This window comes from Carcharodon carcharias, chromosome 23 (genome assembly GCF_017639515.1).
Source record: "Carcharodon carcharias isolate sCarCar2 chromosome 23, sCarCar2.pri, whole genome shotgun sequence".
In the NCBI taxonomy this organism is placed as follows: Eukaryota; Metazoa; Chordata; class Chondrichthyes; order Lamniformes; family Lamnidae; genus Carcharodon; species Carcharodon carcharias.
Genome location: NC_054489.1, coordinates 873418 through 896802, shown reverse-complemented (window position 1 = coordinate 896802; position 23385 = coordinate 873418). Strand labels below are relative to the sequence as shown.

Genomic DNA, 23385 nt, shown 5'->3' with positions numbered 1-23385 from the left:
TTGAAAGCTTGGTCAAAGAGGTAATTGTAGAGGAGCAGCTTAAAGAGAGAAACAGAACAGTTAAGATAGGGAATTCCAAAGCTTAGGATCCAGGTGGCTAAAGACATGGCTTCCAATGGTAGGGCAAAGGAAGTAGGAATGCAAATAGCACCAGTGTTGGAGAAACGCAGAGATTTTAGAACATTGTAGAGCTGGAGGAGATCACAAAGATGACGAGTGGCAAGACCATAAAGGGTTTTAACCAGGAGGCTGAGAAATTTACAACTAAGACATTGCTCAACCATGAGTCAGAGTAGGTCAGTGAGTACAGGGTTGATGGGTGAACAAGTGTTGATGCAAGTTAGGATACAAGCAGCAGAGTTTGGGTAAGTTGAAGATTATAGAGGGTGGAGTATGAGAGGCCAAGAGAATGGATGACAAATGACATAGGTGAAGGTCTCAGCGTCAAATGAGCTGAGGCAGAGATGGGCATTGTTAAAGAAGTGAAAGTAGACAGTCTTGGTGATGGAGAGGATATGGAATCAGAAGCTCGGATGAGTTGCCAAATTTGCAAATGGCGTGTTCAGCCTGAGACAGCAGCCAGGGAGAGCTAGAGTCAGTGGCTATAAATGGAGTTTGTGGATTGCCTGAAGACAATGGCTTTGGCCTTTCTAATATTTAACTGAAGGAATTTGTAACCTATCTGATACAGGATGTTGGACAAGCATACTGATAATTTAGACACGGTGCAGGAGTTCAGAGAAGTGATGGTGAGGTTGAACTTGGTGCTGTCAGCTACACATCTTCCATATGTGAAATAGGAGCAGGCTAATAAAAATAGATTGTTGGGGAACTCCAGAGATGATGATGATGCAATTCTTGTTCAAATGAGCTGCACCCTTTGTTAAATAATATTGTGCTGATAAGTAACTGAGAGATGTAAAGGGATTAGAATGATTGTTGCAAATCATAAGATTAGGAAGGTGCTGGATCTTTGGTCCAGTTTTAGGTGGACTATGTACAGCTCTGAAGGTGTAGCAATCTGAACAAAAAAGCTGAAATCTGAATAAAATTAATACGTAGGTAAAAATTACATTAGCAAAGGATTTTCAAAGAGAAAGCTATTCAAAGTACAGCCATTGAAACACCTTATTTTAGCTGGCTCCATCTTCATCACAAACCATCGCGCTGAAACATGTCTTAATGTTTCTTTGTCCCTTTGGGAATTCCATGCATCTCAGTCATATGATCTTCCCACTCTGTGTCATTCTGCAGTTCCTTGAAAGTGAGAGGAATGTAAAACAGCTGTTTGTTTTTGCTGATTTGGTACTGCATGGTATTGCTGAAAATCCGATCCAGTAATCTTAGGAAATGTCTCTCAGCTTGGCAGTTTTTTTGTTAAAAACCCAGCCTTGATTACAAGACTGATGACACTATTGTCATACAAATTGGGCTTGACTATTGTGCAAGAACAAAGACAGCTGATAGTAAAATTATGATTTTGGCTTGATGCCTGCCTTTACTGTGCATGGGAGGTTGGCATTTATAATTCTCAAAAATTTATTTCCTGTCATTCTTGTAGAAGTTTATTTTCACCTTGCAGGCAGCAGTTGAGATGCATCTAAAATAGCGTGCCTGGTCTTGGAAGATTGGAACAGAATCGACCCATGTAGAATAGGCAGGTCCAATCGAGACATTCAAGTGCAATTAGATTGTTATTTGAAAAGGAAGAACGTGCAGCTTATGGGTTGAAGGTGGGGAATGACACTAGGTGAATTGCTAATTTGGAGATTTGGTGCAGACACCTTATTATGATTGACAATAGAACCAGGAAGTAGTTAAGAATTTTTTTTTATACAGCGAATTGTGACAACAAATGCTGCTGCCTAAAGGGTGGTGGAAAAAATTCAACAGTGACTTCCAAAAAGGAATTGGATAAATACCTGAAGCAAATTTGCAAAGTTAGGGGAAAGAATGGGACTAATTGGATAGCTCTTGAAAGAGATCTGGTGGCTTCCTGTACCATAATGATTCTGTGATGTTTTGTGAGTTGATATCTGAATCAAATAGGTACACATTTCCCACTGATTATTTAGCCAGTTTCCCTCATTAATAATCTTTTCACTCAACTCCAGAAAAGTCAATGCTGTAGCAGAGTGAGAGATCTGGTCTGATCAAGGAATGTTGAAGGATTTAATGACAAGCATCATAAATTTAAAGTTACCAGTAAGAGAATGAGTGGGGTTAGAAGAAATTTCTTTTCGCAGAGGGTTGTTGAAATGTGGAATTCTTTGCTGTATCCTTTGAGAAAATTGGATAAATATTGAAGCGATGGAAATATGGGGAGTATGTGACAATGGGGTTTAGTTTTGGATTGATACAGTGCAATGGAGAGGTAAGACATGCAATGGGATTATTTTTAGATTGATAAGAGCTATGAGGAGAGAGCAGGGCAGAGGCATTAGTTTTGGATTGCTGTAGCAAGCACAGGCATAGGCTGAATGGTCTCCTAGGCTTTAAGCATCTTTGATTCTTTTGGTTTGGTTTCTATTTAGTGCTGAGTTAGCTGAACCTAACTATGACATCATAGGAGTAATTTGGGCACACTGGGCAAGGGAATGGAGAATCAGCCCTGCATCTAGCTTCTGAACATTACGTGTGTACGGCTACTAGAGGTGGTCAGAATTGAGCTCGGTGCCTAAAGCTTCCTACAGTTTAACAACTTGAATTTTAAGTTTCAATGAAGAACAGCCACTTGGTCAAGATACTTGAGGTTCTTTTGTATCCATGGAGTCAAACTCCAAGACTCAACACCTTCAGGTTAGGAGGGAAGGAAATTAATATATGACAGAGAAATTGTAGGCCTAGTCAACATGGTCCAATCCCAGCTGGAGAGTGTCAGATGCGAGTTGAAAAGCATCCACTTTGTGAAATGGGAGAAACTCAAATTACCAAGCAAAAGCTTGTCACACACTGGCTCTTTGCATTGATCTGTATCAGGCTGAAAGTGCAGGCACTGGTTGTGGTCACCCCGGTAGTGTTTTTATGTCAGGTTTAGCATTGGAATTCCCTATTTTATGGTAAATGGAAAGATGACTCCTGTTATGAATTCAGTTCATTATGTCTGTGTGCCCATAGACACATGAACATTGCAACTTTTAAGGGACAGGTTGGTTCCTGCCTAGTAATAAGGATGGAACCCAATGGGAGTGTGTTGATAGGTTTCCCAGTTCAGTTCAAGGATCAAATTAATTTTAGTCAGTCAGTGTCAGGTGCAAGAGAAGAAGTGCCATGCAGCTGAAATGCTGCTGTTAGCTATGAGGAGCTGGGCTGGGGGCTCAGTGACGCCCTTGGTAGCTCTGTGCATTTGAGGCTCAGAAGGAACCTTGGGAGCCATTGATAGCTCGGTGCAGCCAAGCGTTGGGGCTGAAGAAATCCTACGTGACTGGGTGTGTTCCGAAGCAGGAAGAAGAGGCTCCCAGCAACAGAGGTGTTGTGGTGAGCAGTCTCTAGGCAGTCGGGGCTCAGGAGAAGTCCTGGGGAGCAACCCTGAAAGGGAGAATTCGTTAAGGCAGTGTGAATTGGAACGATTTTTTTTGGAGAGAATTCAGAGGTTAGATCTTCAAAGGTGAAAGCTGAAATTCCACAAAAGGGAGATGGAGTTTTAAAGCGATTGTGTAACTCTCAGTGAATACTGACGTCTGGGTGGATTGCTAAGAAATCTGTCGTATCTGTCATTGTGCAGTGTGGTATGCAGTTTGCCTGTTAATTCACATGTACCTCAAGTTGGTTCTGAATGTTAGAGTAGAAGATTTATCTTATAAATGGTTTTATCCTTCTAAACTTGTAGTGTAAATTTTATTTTTTGCTTGTTCAAAACCCTGGAATCTTGTGGCTTTATTCCAAAAGCACATGTTTTTAATCTCAACCTTTAACTACTTTAAATAAAGCATTACTGGTTCCTAACTAGAACCCCCCCCCCCACCACCCAACACCCACTCTCACACACCCACACATCCTAGGTGCAGCCAAGGATCATAACACTCCCCGCAGTAAATGCTCCACCTAATGCCAGCCATAAACACTAGAAATGTCTGCAATTTAATCCCTGTTCTCTTGCTGATTTCTACTTGTGAAGACACTGTCAACATGGTTCATCAAGATAGCGACTCTTTTCTCAATCAGGTCAGGGGGAGACGATGGCAAAGTGGTATTGTTGCTGGACGAGTAATCCAGAGACCCAGGGTAATGCTCTCCAGACCCGGGTTCAAATCCCGCCACGGCAGTTGGTGAAATTTGAATTCAATGTTTTAAGCCTAATGATGACCATGAAACCATTGTCAATTGTTGTAAAAACCCATCTGGTTCACTAATGCCCTTTAGGGAAGGAAATCTGCTGTCCTTATTTGGTTTGGTCTACATGTGACTCCAGACACACAGCAATGCTTTTAAATGCCCTCTGCACTAGGGTAACTAGGGATAGGTAATAAATGCTAGCCTATCTAGCAATGCCCACATCCCATTAATGAATAAAGAAAAAAAGCTGAGAATTCTGCAGTGAGTAATTCACCCTCTAAAGTCTGTCCACCATCTATAAGGCACAAGTCAGGACTGTGATGGAATATTCTCCACTTGCCTGGCTGAGTGCAGTTCCAACAACACTCAAGAAGCTCGACGCTAAACAGGACAGAGCAGCCCGCTTGATTGGCAACCCATTCACAATTGTTCACTCCCTCCAGCAACAACAGATTATGGCCGCAGTGTGTGCCATCTATAAGATGCACTGCAGCAACTTGCTAAGGCTCCTTCCACAGCATCTTCCAACTCATGACCTCTAACATCTAGAAGAACAAGAGCAACAGATGCATGGGAACACCACCACACACCCCCTCCAAACACTCACCACTCTGACTTGTGTCATGAAACTAATATCTTTTCATATTATTATGGTTTATTGTAATGTAGGTTTATGGGTGAGTGTAGATGGTTCTGGCTGTGCGATATAACTGAATTAAGAGTCAGATAGATTTCAAGCTTCAAATTATTAAAAGAAGTTAGGGGTAAAAGGCATTTGAAATGCTAATGAATAAACATGGATGAGGGATTAGCATGTAGGGTGTGAAGGAAATTTGCATTTTTATATAAGTGAAGGGGTTGTTTTGCTTTCAAAGAGATGAAAGAATGTTTACCAGCAACAAGATAAGCAAGGCCAAGCAGTATGTTTATTTTTCCCATATTGGCAACATGAAAGATTTTTAAATTATGGGGAAAAGTGCATTTCCAAAGATACATAGAACAATGGAATTTATAGATTAAAGAGAGGGAAACATATATGAAGAATGGAAATTTATGTTGTGGGGCCATGTAAGATCTAAAGGGACCTGTATAACAGCCTTGGGGAAGCCTCCAGCCACTTTTACAGAAGTCTGCTGTGTCTAGCAACCAAAGGTGGAGGAAAGCTTTTGGAATTCCACTGTCGAGTGGGTGCTGTGGTAAACTTGCTGACTTGCCTATTTAAATTTAAAATCTATTTTGGACTGTTGCCTTAAAGTGGGGTTTGTAGTTGGGAGCCAGATTATTTAGGGTTTTTGGGATTTGTTATAGTATTAAGTAATTGTAATTTTATGAATGTGTTTAAAATCTTTTTTGTTAATAAATGTTTTAATTTAGTTTTTAAAATCTCTAAAGGTATTGGTGGATTCATTACTTCTGAATTCAGTGCACAAATCTTCTCGTAATAAATACCAATTGCAAAACTGTTGTGATTGAGTGGTCAAGTTTCTCTTGTGGATTTAGTCTGCCTGGCACACATCACCTGCCACATCATAACACTTGGAACTATATCACTGTTCCTTCACTGTCGCTGGATCAAAATCCTAGAACTCCTTTCTGAACAGCACTGTGGGTGTACCTACACCACATGGACTCCAGTGGTTCAAGAAGGCAGCTCATCATCCCATGAACGGGAAAAAAAAATCAGCAAGTTATGGGACTCTATTACAGGACTTGAGCACATATTCTGACAATCAATGCTATACTTGGGGTGTTGGAGTGGCAGTGCCGAGGGGCATGCTGCCCTGGCGGTGGGGCAGTGCTGAGGGGCATGCTGCCCTGGCGGTGGGGCAGTGCTGAGGGGCATGCTGCCCTGGCGGTGGGGCAGTGCTGAGGGGCATGTTGCTTTGGCAGTGGGGCAGTATTGAGGGGCATGCTGCCCTGGCAGAGGGGCAGTACTGAGAGCTTGCTGTCCTGTTGAATTTGTCTTTCAAATGGACATAAAAGATTTCATTCAGAGCAGAATGTGAAATTTTCGCTGATGCCCTCAAGAATAATCATCCCTCAACTAACACCAATAAAATATTCACCATTGGAATGGTCATTTGCCTCATTTGTGGAACTTTGCTGCGTTAATTGGCTGGCATATTTGCTTACAGGAACTCCACTTCAAAAAGTGTTTTGGGATATAATGAGACAGTGAAAGATGCAATGTGAATGTAAATTTCCTATTCTATGCTATGTTCTTTAAATAGGTGCACAAGAGTCTACAAAGAATAAGGGAGCGGAAGCTGGCCAACTTCATTCCATGGGGACCGGCCAGTATACAGGTGGCGCTGTCACGGAAATCTCCTTACCTGCCTTCAGCTCATCGTGTCAGTGGCCTCATGATGGCCAATCACACCAGCATTTCCTCTGTAAGTATCAGTACTGCACTAACCAGTTTCAAAACTGTCACATTTTAAGGCAAGTGAACATAGGGGCAATGGTATTATGTGGGCTTGATTCCTGTTGGCTGGTGCATTTCTGTATTTATTTTTCTCGTTGATTTCTGCTGTGAATGTGCAGAGAGTGAAGGCCAAAATAAATGACCTAGAGCAACGTGCAATTTACAAGTATGCACTATGCGTAGGGGAAGACAGTGGTGTAGTGATTATGTCACTGGACTAGTAATCCAGAGACCCAGGCTAATGCTCAGGTTCAAATCCCAGCACAAAGCTGGTGGAATTTAAATTCAATTAATAAAACTCTGGAATTGAAAGCTGGTCTCAGTAGTAGTGACCATGAAACCATTGTTGATTGTTGTAAAAACCCATCTGGTTCACTAATGTCCTTCAGGAGGAAGTTCTGCTGTCCTTACCTGAAATGGCCCAGCCACTCAAAGTGCTACGAAGTCTAAAAAAAAGGGATGTAACTGGATGGGCCACTTGGCATCAACCTAGGCATCGGAAACGAAAATGGCACACCCAGATCGGTCGACCCTACAAAGCCCCCCTTACTAACATCAGGTGGCTTGTGCCAATATTGGGAGAGCTTCCCCACAGACTGGTCAAGCAACAGCCTGAAATAGTCACCCTCACAGAATCATATCTCTCAGATCATCATCACAATCATTGGGTGTGTCTTGTACCACTAGCCAGACAGACCCACCAGAGGTGGCGGCACATAAGGAAGGGAGCTGCCCAGGGAGTCCTCAGCATTTACTCCATATTTCATGATGTCTCGTGGCATCAGGTCAAACATGAGCAAGAAAACCACCTGCTAATTACCACCTACCGTGTCCCCTCAGCTGATGAGTTAGTACTCTTCCATGTGGTACACCACTTGGAGGAAGCACTGGGGGTGTCAAGGACACAAAGTACTCTGGGTGGAGGGTTTCAATGTCACTTGTGTGGAGTGGCTTGGTAACACCACTACTGATCGAGCTGGCCAAATCCTCCTGACTTATGCCTTGTAGATGGTAGACAGGCTTTGGGGAGTTAGGAAGTGAGTTAATCATCACAGGATTCCTAGCCTCTGACCTGCTCTTGTAGCCACAGTGTTTATATGGCTAGTCCAGTTCAGCTTCTGGTCAATGGTAACCCCCAGGATGTTGATAGGGGCGGATTCACTGATGGTAATGCCATTGAACGTCAAGGAGCGATGGTTGGATTCTCTCTTGTTGGAGATTGTCATTGCCTGACACTTATGTGGCGTGAATGTTACTTGTCACTTGTCAGCCCAAGCCTGGATATTATCCAGGTCTTGCTGCATTTGGACATGGACTGCTTCAGTATCTGAAGAGTCATGAATGGTGCTGAACATTGTGCAATAATCAGCAAACATCCCCACTTCTGACCTTATGATGGAAGGAAGGTCGTTGATGAAACAGCTGAAGATGGTTGGGCCGAGGACACTATCCTGAGGAACTCCTGCAGTAATGTTCTGGAACTGAAATGACTGACCTCCAACAACCGCAACCATCTTCCTTTGTGCTAGGTATGACTCCAACCAGCGGAGAGTTTTCCCACGATCCCCATTGACTCCAGTTTTGCTAGGTCTCCTTGTTGCCACGCTCGGTCAAATGCTGCCTTGATGTCAAGGGCAGTCACTCTCTCCTCACTTCGAGAGTTCAGCCCTTTTGTCCACGTTTGATCCAAGGCTGTAATGAGGTCAGGAGCTGAGTGGCCCTGGCGGAACCCAAACTGGGCATCAGTGAGCAGGTTATTGCTAAGCAAGTGCTGCTTGATAGATCTGTTGATGACCCCTTCTATTCCTTTACTGATGATCGAGAGTAGACTGATTGGGCGGTAATTGGCTGGGTTGAATTTGTCCTGTTTTTTTTATGTACACGATATACCTGGGCAGATGCCAATGTTATAGCTACACTGGAACAGGCTAGGGGCATGACAAGTTCTGGAACACAAGTCTTCAGTATTATTGTCGGCATATTGTCAGGGTCCATAGCCTTTGCACAATCCAGTGCCTTCAGCTGTTTTTTGATATCACGCAGAGTGAATCGAATTCTTCTGGACTTCTGGAGGAGGCTGAGATGCATCATTCAACCGGCACTTCTGGCTGAAGATAGTTGCGAATGCTTCAGCCTTAACTTTTGCACTGCTGTGCTGGGCTCCTCCATCATTGAGGATGGGGATATTTGTGGACCTTCCTCCTCCAGTGAGTTGTTTAATTGTCCACCCCATTCACAACTGGCTGTGGCAGGATTGCAGAGCTTAGATCTGATCCGTTGGTTGAGACCCTGGAATTCTCTCCCTGACAGCACCGTGGGTGTACCTACACCACATGGACTGCAGCTCACCACCACCTTCTCGGGGGCAATTAGTGATGGGCAATAAATTTTGGCATAACCAGCAATGCCCACATCCCATGAATGAATAAAAAAATCAAAGCTATGGGATTGTAGTTCAGGACTTAAGCACAAACTCTAATCTGACAACCAATGCTGTAATGGGGGTGCGGGAGGGGCAGTACTGAGGAGCAGGCAGCCCATGTCCCGTTAAATAATAAAAAAATGGATGGGGAAAGAAGTGTTACACCATTCCTTTCTGATCTGCAAGTGTCTACTTTAGATGAGGCTTGGTGACTCAGTGGGAAGTGTGCTTCTAGCCAAATAGCTTTTCGTTAATATAATACAATTACCGAAGTTCTTGGTCGATTTCATGGCAACGTTATGGCATTCAGTTTCACAGCATATTATTCATGCAGATCTAAACTTCAGAGGAAATTGAATAATGATTTTCAGTGTTTGAAAGTTGAACCAAGAGGATTTGTTAAATTGTCGTTCCTGAATGCAAGTTATACTGAATTTTATAGCGTTTGCAACCGTTTCCTAACTCTTCAACCCCTCACCCCGCAGCTGTTTGAGAGAACCAGCAGACAATACGACAAGCTTAGAAAGAGAGAAGCTTTCTTGGAACAGTTTCGCAAGGAGGACATGTTTAAGGAGAATTTTGATGAACTGGACACTTCTCGGGAGATTGTGCAACAACTAATTGATGAGTATCACGCTGCTACCCGTCCTGACTACATCTCCTGGGGTACCCAGGAGCAGTGAAGTGTAATGTTCCTGCAGTCAGCCTTAATTGGCAACACCTGAAAATTACAAGATTCCAGTGTGTATGGTATTCTAAATTGATTTAAAGAAAGCCTTTGTACTTATCTTAACATCTGTGTTATTTATCTGTTCAAATTTCCTTTGTGTGAAAAATATAATTGGATGTCTCAAAACATAGTAAATGTACAGGGTACCCTGGATCAGACTCGTAACAGCCTGAAGAATGACTGAGGCAAGGTGAACTGGTCACGTTTGCATCCTTTGAATGGATAAATGCAGATACAATCAGCTCAGCCCCAATGTTTGAACACTCGTCTTGGGGAACATCAGGGTTGTTGCTTTACTTGGGAAACATCAGTAAAACATTTGCAAAGGGCTCCAGGAACCTAGATTTCAAACTCTGGATGTTATTGACGTGTTTTGATTTGGGTTACAGTTTGTTCAGTCTCCAGGCAGTCACAAAATATCGTCTGCATCAATGATACCTTCAACAGACACTCATATGATTGAAGCTCTGTTTCAGTTGTGCTTAGCTTGTGCTTTGTGTATTGAGCATGTGGGAATATTTTGGAAGGAGGAGCTTGTACATAATGGTGTAGTGTACTATTAAGCTACTCAATGTGACACATGCTAATAAACTTTTTCTATTGAACAATAAGTTTTTGTATCCCTCGGTTGGTTTTGAGAAGTCTCACCCCTCCTCCCCAGCCCACATCATTGTTTCATTTCAAAGTGTAATATCACATGATGCTTCCCTAATTATTTAAATAACAAAAATCAAACACTAGTCTACTGATCATTAACATTTAATGGCAATAGGTTGTCAGAATGGGTAATGGACAGTTAGGACATAAGGAATTCATGATTGATTTGTCCTAGAATCCAGCATTCTGTCACTATTTTCTCCTGCCTGTTTTCTTTTTATTTGGAGATGGAACAATTATGATCATTTCTGCCAGATTACATACCATATTATACCTTGAGGAAGTGGATAAATAATTGTTTTGTCGGGCTGAGGGTTCTGGGATAAAGATCTGTGTAATTCATACAGAGGAAGTTTATAATGTCTTAATACATCTTGGAATTCAATGTAGGCATAACCAACAGTCGCTGTGTCACAGTGATGCCCACAAACAGCAGGGAACTTCCTGCTTATTAGTGTCATCAGACCTTTAACATCCACCTGAAGCACTGGAACAAGATCTTGCAGGCTTGAAGATTAACTATAGGTAAGTATTTGTAAATAAACCAGAAGATCTAATGAAACTCATTTTCTAAATAACTAAACTAAGTTTTAATTCTGATAAAATTTTTACATATTGCACAAATTCATCTGTACAGTATAGTGCAGTAAATGTACAATGAAGAAAGGAAACATGCAGTATACAGTTAAATAAAAATGCTTTTCCATTGCATAGTGAGTTTAAGACAATATGGAAGGGTAGTCCCTGTGTAACACCAAAGCTGCCAGCAGCTTTAAATAATGTTTCTGATAATTATAAATGGTGCTGTTTCAGAGAAGCTTCAGGCGTATTGAAGTTAATTTACCTCCTAATTCCAGAGGATTTGGTACACGCTGTTCCCTGTAGACTTTTTAAAACTCTGCCTATATCGAATAATAAAGCTGCACAGTAGCCAAATGGTTCCAGACTGGTTAGCCTGTGTCCTGTCGCCAATAGTCCTCGAATCCTTTACCTAATGTTCAACAGGGTTGCAACATTTTTGAAAGAAAAGCTGTAACTGCACAGAGTTATGAAACTGAAGTTTGGAAGGGTAGTGTTTTTAAAAGCAAAAAAGACAATTAATTTTCAATGTTTTATGATTTCTGGTTGGACACTAATGTCATCAGACATTGATGTTTTCACCTCAATCTCGCATCTGTGATGAATCAGAAGTACTATCTGAATTTTAAGTGTTTTAATCTCCTCTTGGTTTCCTCTTGCTATCCATCATCTTGTTCATAATCAGTGCCAAAGAAATTAAGTTGTTGCAATCCCCATTAATCATCTGACTAGGGTTTGCAGCATTTACAGCTTCTGTTGAGATACCAAGTGGTTTGTTAATCTAAGGATTGATGTACTAGGGGACCATTTCACTGGAATACATTCCCATTTGTAATGCTTTATACAAAATGGCATTGAACTTTCATTTGTTCTCTTCCAGTCCCAGGCTTTCAGGCCTTTGCCCGAGAAGAGCACTGGATTTGTTCACTCCTCTTACTACCTTCACGACAGTCTGACAAGGCAAGACTACAGCAGGAACTTTTGATTCTGATGCCTCATCAACTTCCTCACTTGAAGAAGCCTTTTGCTCGTGATTTATAGTATGTTAAATGTTTAAGTGAAGCTGCAGCAATTAGTGTTTAGTAAAAGGCCTAAATGGGACCAACTCCCTGCTGCAGGATGAGGCTCGCTACTTATGTATGGTGTGCTGAAGTCTAATGATACAGTAGTAACAAGAAAAGTGAATGTTTCACCAGCAGCTCTCCTACTGTGCTCTGCTGTGTCAGATGCTCCACAAGGTTAAAGTTTCCTCTGTGCTGGAATCCCTGTACAGGATACGGTGGTGACTGTTGGCCAGGCTACCTGTTGTGATGGGTCTAGTTCGATGATCACCAGCTCGGGCTCGTGTTCTGACATGACTGGCGCTGTAAATTTTCATTAGCTGAGCAATCTCTTGAACCTAAGGATTAAAAAAAAGTTAATTTTAAAAGGCATTCAAAAAACCAATTCTTCACATCAGCCAGCCGTACGTTTCAGGGAAACCCATAGTTTATGAAAATAAGACATGCAACTTACAGATGTCATTATTAAATAGGAAAAAGATCATCCACTTTTAGATCTCTTGACAACATTTACAAATCCCTTGCTGAAACCTCTGCCAATGCAGACTGGTAACCAAGCTCTTACAGTAACATGAGCAAAGTAACATGCTCTAATGATCCTGCCTATTATTTGGGAATGCCATACCAGGCCAAAAAATAAATTAGAGACTTCAACACAATTGGTTGAGGAGACTAATTTAAGTTTAGAAGAGGGAAGGTGAACAGGAAATTCAGATTTAATTACCACACAGGATGATGATCATGTGGATTGAACTGAACAGGGAGTTAGTAGGAGCAGATAGTGTCAGCCAATTCAACAGGGAGTGACAAAATAGTGTGTGCTTCAGGGACTGAGTATAGTTAGGGATTTTTGAATGTGTGACTGCCAATATCTAACCCATCATCTTTGTAAAATGTAAAATCTAATACTTGGAGGTGCACAGGAATACAGAGACTTTCTGATACTAAGCGCTTTAGTTATCTTTTACTATTTAACAACTTGTTTCATGAACTACCTGTGGGATTATGCTAGGTTATATTCGATCAGTGAAAATTTTCAGGGGAAAGCAATCACAGAAGGAAGATGCAATGGAATAGTGGTTTAAATAAGTCCCTCTGTGACATTTGCGATTATGGAAAATTCAGAGCAGACAGCAACGTACATACTTGACAGATATACCTACCATTACCATGAGGATATATATTCCTGGTTGCTTATACAATCCCTGCCAGTGGATTTAAGACAGGTGGGAAGCAAGTTTATCCCCTTCATTAAGTTAATACAAATTGGTATTTTATCAAATATTATGGATCATGGGTAGAACCAGTCTGGATAGTTCAAGGCAAATATTCAGATCACAAGGGTTTTATGTTCAAGGAGAGGGGGGCATTAGGAGTTGGGGACTAACCCAAGCAGAAGTTATTTTATGGCCTGTGAAACCACTGTTTCGTATTAAGGCACCTCATTGATTTTGCATATTGATTAAAGTTGCACTTTACTGGCACCCCGTGTATGCACCACTGCGATGGTGGTTCATTTCCTAGTTACAATTTCGAGACAAAACCTTGCACAACAACCACTGTATTTATTTCGCAGCTTTAATGCAATTAATCAATCATCCCTAGGCACAATTTAAAGATGGAGGAGGAGTTGGGTGAGGTGGTGTTAAAGTAGAGCTAGATGTCAGAATACACGTGGAAACCTGATGATGTTTTTGGATGATGTTGCTGAGGAGCAATATGTAGATGAGAAACAGGAGAAAGCAAAGGATAGATCTTTGGGTTACTAGAGGTAACAGGAGTCATAAGAGAAGCTACTGCAGATGATTCTCTATGATTAGATAGGCAAGAATGAAACCAGACAAGTGCTGTCTCATCCAGCTGGACAACAATATAGGTGCATTGGCAAGGATGGTGTAGTCAACTGTGTCAAAGGCTGCCGAGAGACGAATGAGATGGGCTAGTCTACCTTAGTCACAGTCACAGATTTCTGACTCAAGATTCAATTTGGTACTCTGGGAGGAGTGGAAACCTGATTAGAGGGATTCAAACATGAAGTTCCAGGAAAGATGGACAAGGATTTAGGAAGTGGCTACACATTCAAGGGCTTAAGAGAGGAAAGGGAGTTTCGAGATGGGGCAGTAGTTTGCAGGGACTGAGGGGGTTGTGCTTTTTGAGGAGAATGATAACATCAGCAGATTTGAAAGAGAGCAGTAATATCAGTTGCCTCGGACCAGGTTGGGTTGTTGGCAGTTTAGCAGAAATGGGGTTGAGGGAGGAGGTTGATCTCATCGTTAGATGAACTTCAAGAGGCAGTGAGGAGAGATAGGAGAGACCCTATAGAAAGATACAAGTTCAATGCTAGGGCAGGGGGAGAACGTTAGAGGAAATTTGGCATAGGGGGCTGGGTATGGGAGGGAAGTGAAAGGCAGCTGACCATACAGTCCCAATCAGAGGACGATTTGAAACCCCTATAACATGACAGATAGACTAACAGAATGGGCAGACAAGTGGTGACAGAATTTAATATGGAGAGCCACTAGAAAATAGTTGTTGCTGCAAGGTTTTGTTTCTAATTGTAACTAGGAAATGAACCACCATCGCAGTGGTGCATACACGGGGTGCCAGTAAAGTGCAACTTTAATCAATATGCAAAATCAACGAGGTGCCCCAGTACGATGCAGTGGTTTCACAGGCCATAAAACAAAATAACTTCTGCTTGTGTTAGTCCCCAACTCCTAATGCCCCCTCTCCTTAAGCACAAAACCCCTTTGTGATCTGAATACTTGCTTTGAACTTTCCAGTCTGACTGGTTCTTAAGAATGTGGGATGATGCATTTTGGTAGAAAGGATATGGAAAGGCAAAATGGCACAGTTCTAAAGAGGGGGGAGCTTTTGTGTTGATCTTTGAAGGTGGCAGGACATATTGAGAAAACAGTTAGCAAAACATATGAAATCTTGGGCTTCATAAATAGAGGTATTGAACACAATAGAGGAAACTATGCTAAATCTTTATAAAGCTTTGGTTAGGCCCCAACTGGAGTACTGCATCCAGTTCTAGTCACCACACTTTAGGAAGGATATGAGGGCTGTGAGGGCAGAGAGAGATTCACCAGAATAATTCCTGGGATGAGGGATTTTAGGATGGAAAAGCTGGGGTTGTTCTCCTATAGGTGGGGGGGTTGATTTGATAGGAGTGTACAATATTAGGACAGGTTTGGATAAGGTAATCAAAGAAAAACTGTTCCCATTGGTTGACAATACAAGGACTAGAAGACACAGATGTAACGATAGACTGGGAGAATAGGACTAACAGGATTGTTCTGTAGGGAGTCAGCATAGAGTTGATGGGCCAAATGGCGCCCTCCTGTGCCATAAATGACTCTTCAACTCTTAATGACAAAATTCATGAGCTCCTTGCACTTTCTTAAGGTGAGGGTGGAGGAGACAAGGCAGGATGATATTCAGTGAGCAGTTTTGGCAGATGCAAGCAGGACTTGATGGTGTTTTATATAATCTACCCAGATCTGGAAGAATGGCTAAACCAATTATCTGCCATTTCTGTTTAAGACCTCATCAGTTGGACTTGAAGGAGTGAGGAGAGTGGCGGCAGCAGAGGAATGGCCAGGGTGAAGGTCTACAGTAAAATTATTACTCTATGACATAAAAGGTGGAGCTGAGGTTGCGATTGAGCAGATCAATAGCTGCTGAAATACCATATACCATGCCATACCTTGCAGGACTCAAACAGCAAGTCCTTTTTACTCAGAGTAATTTTGAAGGTGTTCCTGTCTGTTGCCTCAAACGATGAAATCTGCTGGTAATCGAAACTCTCCACAGACTCTGCATCCCCTTGTTTGTAGAGAGCAACACCTTTTGCTCCTACTGCCAACCACAGTGTCTGAGTCATGTTCACTGCCGAATTCTGTAATGCATCAGAGGCCAGGCTTTATCCACTCTTAAAACACTGTCATCTGCCCTGGGTTTCACTTTAATTCAGGTATTTGTATGAATAAATAATTATTTTGGACTATAAATATTATATTAATATCAAACCCATTAACATTTCACAAGCCACCAATCTAGCTCATACTTCATGACCACAATTTTTCAGATGATGGGGTTTCCCATCTCACCACCCAGAGAGTTCAGTGGGGAACGCATCCCCTGTCACTGGCTGCCCCACATTTAATACTCCAAGGAGTGTTAACTGGCTGGAGGTAGGACTTCTGCCCCTCACTCAGCAGGAAGCCCCACCTCAGAGAGCTGCCAACCAATCTAATTGGTTTGCAACTCTGAAGTCCCTGTAGTGCCAGAAGCTGGGACTACAACCAGAGTGTGAGCCCCAGCGTGCAGATGCAGGTTGAGTTGGGGAGGCTCAGGGCATGGAGGGCCCAGGAAGTTGGGGAGGGAGCAGTCACGGGTGCCGACTTTGTGGAGGGACATCCGATGTTCAAAGGAGGCTGTTGATGGAGGCACACCCCCCCCCCCCCCAACCCTAGGCCTGGGCAGGGTGACTTTCCAGGCTTCTCTGCTCCTGTACTCCTCCCGTCTGCCTCAAAATTGAGGCTGGGCAGGAATTGGCTCCCAAGTGGTCATTAATTATCCACTTACAGGTTTCAATTGCGGCTAGGGCAAGTGGGCTGGCCTGGGCCTCGCCTGTCCCACTGTAAAATTACAGACAGGGTGGGAAGGCAGTCTGGGAAATTTTACAGGCCCCCACGATCTTACAGAGTTTCCTTCGATTCTTTGGGTGTATTTTTGCAATTTTGGATTTTGTAAATTGTGTAATAATTTAACATTATCATCTTGTATTTACTATATACATACTAAAACATTCTAATGCACTTCACAGGACCGTAATCAGACTAAATCTGACAGCATCAAAGATGGAGACATTAAGGCAAATGATCAAATGCTTGGTCACAAAAATGGGATTTCAGGAGGGTCTTAAAGGAGGAGAGATGGCGAGATTTATGGAGGAAATTCTAAAGTATAGGACCTAGACAGCTGAAGGCATGGCCATCTATGTGATGGTGAAAGAAGTATAATTACATAACAGGGGAATATTGCAGGAACTTGGTTCTCAGAGGTGTGTCGGATTGGGGAAGGCTACAGAAAGAGAGAGCATCAAGGCCATGGAGAGATTTGAAGGTGAAGACGAAAATTTTAAACTTGAGGCTTGTTTAACCAGGAACCAATGTAGATCAGTGAGCACATAAGTGATGGGTGCACCAGGCCTGGTCTGATTTAGGGTGTGGCCAGCAGAGATTTGGATGAGCTCAAGTTTACAGAGACTGTAAAGTATAAGCCAGCCAGGAAAAGACTGGAATAATCTAGTCTGGAGGTAACAAAAGCATGAACGAGGGTTTCAGCAGCAGATGGGCTGAGGCAGATATGGGGACAGGCATTCAGCTATTTAACCACAAGGGACATCAATCAAGCCTGATCCTGATGGCATAGATTCATACAGGTCTACAGCACAGAAAAAGGCCCTTCGGCCCATCGAGTCTGCACTGGTCAAACAAGTACCTAACTATTCTAATCCCATTTTCCAGCACTAGGCCCATAGCCTTGTATGCCATGGCATCGCAAGTGCACATCCAAATACTTCTTAAATGTTATGAGGGTTTCTGCCTCTACCATCCTTTCAAGCAGCGAGTTTCAGATTCCCAGGACTTTCTGGGTGAAAAAATTCTTCCTCACATGCCCTCTAAACTTCCTGCCCCTTACCTTAAATCTATACCCCCTGAATACTGATCCCTCCACCAAGTGGAAAAGTTCCTTCCTGTCTACCCTATCAATGCCCATCATAATTTTATACACCTCAATCATGTCTCCCCTCAATCTCCTCTGCTCCAGGGAAAATAACCCCAGTCTATCCAATCTCTCCTCATAACTAAAACTCTCCAGCCTAGGCAATATCCTGGTAAATCCCCTCTGCACTCTCTGGTGCAATCACATCCTTCCTATAAAACGGATTCTAGAACTGCATGCAATAGTTTAGCTGTGACCTAACCAGCGTTTTATACAGTTCCAGCATAACCTCCCTGCTCTTATGTTCTATGCCTCGGCTAATAAAGGCAAGTATTCCATATGCCTTCTTAACCACGTTATCTACCTGCCCTGCTACCTTAAGGGACCTGTTGACATGCAAACCAAGGTCCCTCTGATCCTCAGTACTTCCCAGGGTCCTACCATTCATCGTGTATTCCTGTGCCTTGTTTGTCCTGCCCAAGTACATCACCTCACACTTATCCGGATTAAATTCCATTTGCCACTGATCAGCCCGTCTATATTCTCCTGTAATCTAAGGCTATTCTCCTCACTATTTACCACCCCACCAATTTTCGTGTCATCCGCGAACTTACTGATCAACTCTCCTATATTCAAGTCTAAATCGTTTATATATACCACAAACAGCAAGGGACCCAACACCGATCCCTGTGGAACCCCATTGGACACAGGCATCCAGTCACAAAAACACCCTCGACCATCACTTCTGCTTCCTGCCACTCAGCCAATTCTGGATCCAGTTTGCCAAATTGCCTTGGATCCCATGGGCTCTTACCTTCGTTATCAGTCTCCCATGTGGGACCTTATCAAAAGCCTTGCTGAAGTCCAAGTAGACTACGTCAAATGCATTGCCCTCATCTACACACCTCTTTGAAAAATTTAATCAAATTGGTCAGACATGACCTCCCCTTAACAAAACCATGCTCACTGTCCTTGATTAATCCCTGCCTCTCCAAGTGTAGATTAATTCTGTCCCTCAGAATTGCTTCCAATGGTTTCCCCACCACTCAGGTTAGATTGACTGGCCTGTAGTTCCCTGGTTTATCCCTTCCTCCCTTCTTGAATAATGGTACGACATTGGCTGTCCTCCAGTCCTCTGGAACATCTGTGGCCAGAGAGGTATTGAAAATTATTGCCAGCGCCCCTGCTATCTCCTCCCTTGCCTCACTCAACAGCCTGGGATACATGTCAATCGGGCCTGGAGATTTATCTACTTTTAAGCCTGCCAGACCACTTAGAACCTCCTCCCTTTCTATGCTAATTTCTTCAATTATATCACAGTCCTTCTGTCTGATTTCCACTCACATTGTCCGTCTCGTTTGTGAACACCGACACAAAGTATTCATTTAGAACCCTACCTATGTCTTCTGGCTCCACACACAAATTACCACTACAGTCCTTAATAGCCCTACTCTTTCCTGAGCATTCAGGGACAGAAACTCTGGCTGCTTTCTCCTTCTCAGACCAGAGACATGGGGGACTGTGTACTCCCATTGGCAGAGTCTAGTTCAGGTCAACATTAGAACCTTGAACCTTCTGTGAGATTCAGACATGAGGAAGCATTGCATAGTCTGCTACTGGGAACTTAGAATATTTAACTATAAGAAAAGCTTACTTATTGTCAATCTTTATAATGAGTTGATAAATTGGAAGACAAATATGTCATTGCAATACATTGATCTTAGTCATGATAAAGAATTCTCACTAACTATGTTACCTGCTTTATTTACATCTTTCTAGCATTTGAATTTTAACATGCAAGACTGACCACATCACCAATAGATTTCCTAGGCTGAGTTACTGACTAGAATTAATAACACAGGGTACAGGATCATGACTAGGAGGAGTTACTAAGCCTAGCAGTATTACTTGGTTTTATACCAATAAAAATAGACAGTAAATACTGGTGTGATCCAGCTTCCCCATACAATTATATGCTAGACTTCAGTTTTTGTAAACCAATGAGTCTATAAAATGGGACAAAGTTTCTAAACACTTGGAAAAACATAAATTAATCAAGGCTAGTTAAGTATAGATTTCTAAAAAAAAACAGATTCCACTTAACCAACCTCATAGTATTTGAAGTAGCAACAAAGAAGCATTATTTATATGAATTTTTAAACACATTTTATATTACTGAGACTTCTGCAAAGATAATATGGCATTTTGATTTATGGCCACAGGGTAGAAAGCAAAATGCTGGGGTAAAAGGAAGTTTATTGAAAGAAAGATTGTGGTAATTGGTGTTCCACAGTGGTCTCAGTTGGATCTACTCCTATTTTTGCATGAATGATTTGGACTTGGTAAAATTACAGTGGACTGTACCTTAAAGGGTGCGGGTCGTGAGTCAGAGCAGAATTAAACTGGGTTGGGTAATGCAAGTTTTATTTATTCACAGGTAGCAGGTATCACTGAAAAAGGCAGCATTTATTGCCCAAGTCTAAATTGCTCTTTAGAACATGGTCAGCCCCCAACCTTGAATACAACTAGCTTGGTAGGTCATTTCAGATGGCAGTTAAGAATTAACCAGATTGTTGTGGGTTTGGGGTCATATATATTAGGCCAAGCCTGATCAGAACAGCAGATTTCTTTCCCCAGTGCCATTGGTGAACCAGACGGCTTTTATGACAATCCAATAGTTTCATAGTTACCATTACAGAGACTAGTTTTTTATTCCAGATTTAATTAATAATTGAATTTAAATTCCCCACATTCCATGCTGGGATTTAAATCCATGTCTCCAGATGAACCATCCAGATCTCTGGATTGCTAGTCAAGTAACATAGTCATGTTACCATATCATATCAAAATGTACGGGAAGTGACTGGGCGGGATATTAAACACTATAAGGAGTGAGGGGGACAATGGAATATCACTGGGTGGAATATATGAGGGGATGGAGTGAGAGTTGAAGGGGCATGCAGGGGTACAGGGAGTGAGGGGGTTAGCAGGTGGGATATGTACAAAAAATCCTGAGCAGACCTGTGGCCTCATTTTGTGCTCAAATACTGTGGTTATAAGAACTGTAGTTCCTGTACTGATGATGTCAACATTTCACTAATTTGAGCAAATACACTGAAATCAACATAATGGGAAAAAGGAGAATTAATCAGAATCTTAATTTTTGATACTTTGAAGGGAGGCTGGATGCTTTAATGATATTCTTTTATGAACATGATATTTACAACTATGGTTGCTCTGATGTTTGTTTATAGATTGGCTGAATGTGTTATTAGGGTAGAGTGTGTAAAGATTGGACCAAATATGTAAATGAATGTTTAACTGATGCAGAGATTTTGTAGCTCAGAGCAGCTTTGCATTCACTTCAGAGTGCATTAACCATAAATCAGCTCTGATCCAGCAGGTTCATCTCCCACTCTGAGGGTAGGCTGGGGTTAGAGCTAATTACGTCAGTATATAAGCATCAGTTATATCACTGTATGAGCTGTGAACATTTAACCATTTCAATCATTTCTGTTTGCTTACACAGCTAGATTTTAAACCTGCTTAAATAAATCACTGAAATGTGTACTTCCTTGTAAATTTGAGGGGCTCAGTTTAAAGTGTGAGGCAAGATTGCCAGAGACGTATTGAGAGACTTAGATTATCTATGGCTTGAAACTGGATCATCCAATTGGCCTAATTCAGCCAAGTCAAATCACATCAGAACTTGCCCACCCCGTGATCTAATTGGGTTAAAAAGATCAATGCCTGAGGGATGAAGGAAGCTTTGTCTGAGATCAGGAGATGATGCTCATGGAGGCAAACTCATACAAGCACATCTCCTGTTCATCACTTCAGACTGTCCTGATATTCATTCTCCGAGTTCCGCTCGTCACTGAAGTGTGTGTCCTGGCTGAAAGCAGAATTGCAACATGTGGGAAATTCTGGGTGAAAAATTTTTATGTTGCAGCTGTGGAATGTCTCTATGCCTCCTCATATATCTTTTGCTTGCCTGCTATCTGCAAATAAACAGAATTACCAGAAAAAAAACAGAGATTCTGCTCAATAAAGGAAAGATCAGCTGGATAGTGGTTGTAAGCTGCAGGGGCAGATAGACTCTCTCCTGTACATTATGTTATTAGTGCAGGGTACACTGGGTACAGCAATTCTGATGCAAAGACAAATGAAATAAATTATCCAATGCACTTACCATAAAAGCACCTACTTCGAACAGTGTGGCTCCAAATCCAGACCATTCCCTCACTATACTGAAATATGTTGCCATAGCCTCCAGTTGGGTCATTCCCTGAAGTTGTTTCCACTGTTCAATGATCATGGCCATTGAAGCTGCTGCCTCCTCTTTCAGCCGTACTTTTAATAGCTGTTCCTCCTCGAGTTTCTGTTTATGGATTGTGCTACCCCAGAGGCTGCTCGTCAACGCTTCTGGCAGGAAGTGATTCCGACCCTTATTTGTGGAAAGTAATACCTTTACAGACTGCTGGACCCGAGCCCGGAGAACATGAACAGGAAACAACTCCTGAAATCTAGGTAGTGGCACATGTGTGGCAAAGTCCCGGATTGTAAACTGCAGTCTCAGGGCAGCCAGGGTCTGCAGGGTTTCTTCTGATGCAGGAAAATAGCCTTTGGTTACCATCTCATGGACCTAGGTCACAAACAAAGCAAATTTCTTGCATATAATGTACTGCTGCTTTATGCAAGATTCAAAAATAGGACCATGTGACTAATAACACATTATTGTCTCTTGTATAATGCTAACAGACGTCCATAGTATTAGAAATGGTCTAGAATCCGAAGCACAGTTGTTACATTGCTAATGACAGCTGTAACTTTATAGGAACTTATGTACAAGCGTTCTGTATGAATTAGTCATTGGAGCTACTTATAAATCGTTCAGGTGAGTTATATTCAGCCAATTATTTGTACATTTCGGGCTAATAGAGGGGAATGAAAATGGATCTTGTGTCACATTACCCAAAGGTGAATTAGAAAACGCACTAATGCTGAGGGGGGAGGCTAATGGAGAGGGGAGGTGCTGGGGTTCAATACTGAGGTATCTAGCACATGTCCATAATTCAATATCAAAACAATAATTTGGAATTTTAATTATGAAACTGAAGAAAACTCATGTTTTAAGTATTCTGATTTTGTCTCAGCTTGACTCATAAGGCAAGCAAGTCAGAGATTTGGTAAGAGCAAATCATGTTTAGGTAACAGAGGGTTGATGTGGTGTGCATGGACTTCCAACAGGCATTTGATAAGTGCCACTTAAGTTTGTCAGCAAAGTTAAATGCCATGAAATAAAAGGGACACTAATTGCATGGATACTAAATTGGGTATGTGACAGGAAAGAGTGTAGTGGTGTACGATTGTTTATCATACTGGAAAAAGGTTTATAGTGGGGTTCGCCAAGGGTTTTTGCTTTTCTTGATCTATATTAATGACCTAGACCTTGGTGTACAGGACACAATTTCAAAATCTGCAGGTGGAACAAAACGTG

The 23385-nt window shown here is 42.1% G+C and overlaps 3 protein-coding genes across 10 annotated transcripts in view; 1 reads left to right on the top strand and 2 right to left on the bottom strand.

Moving 5' to 3' along the window:
• Positions 1–10463, top strand: part of tubg1 (tubulin, gamma 1) — a 76352-nt gene extending 65889 nt beyond the window's left edge. The window contains exons 10-11 of the mRNA XM_041173322.1: positions 6507–6668; positions 9608–10463. Of these exons, the coding sequence (XP_041029256.1) occupies positions 6507–6668; positions 9608–9805 (360 nt within the window). The 3' untranslated portion in view covers positions 9806–10463. The remainder of the gene's footprint in view (positions 1–6506; positions 6669–9607) is intronic.
• Positions 1–23385, bottom strand: part of cntnap1 (contactin associated protein 1) — a 1152571-nt gene that overhangs the window by 602169 nt on the left and 527017 nt on the right. The window lies entirely within an intron of this gene.
• plekhh3 (pleckstrin homology, MyTH4 and FERM domain containing H3) overlaps positions 11081–23385 on the bottom strand; it is a 78591-nt gene continuing 66286 nt past the window's right edge. For all 4 annotated transcript variants that reach the window (XM_041173311.1, XM_041173313.1, XM_041173312.1 and 1 more), the window contains 3 exons: positions 22078–22530; positions 15862–16053; positions 11081–12487 (listed from right to left, as the gene is read on the bottom strand). In XM_041173311.1, the coding sequence (XP_041029245.1) occupies positions 12311–12487; positions 15862–16053; positions 22078–22530 (822 nt within the window). In that variant the 3' untranslated portion in view covers positions 11081–12310. The remainder of the gene's footprint in view (positions 12488–15861; positions 16054–22077; positions 22531–23385) is intronic.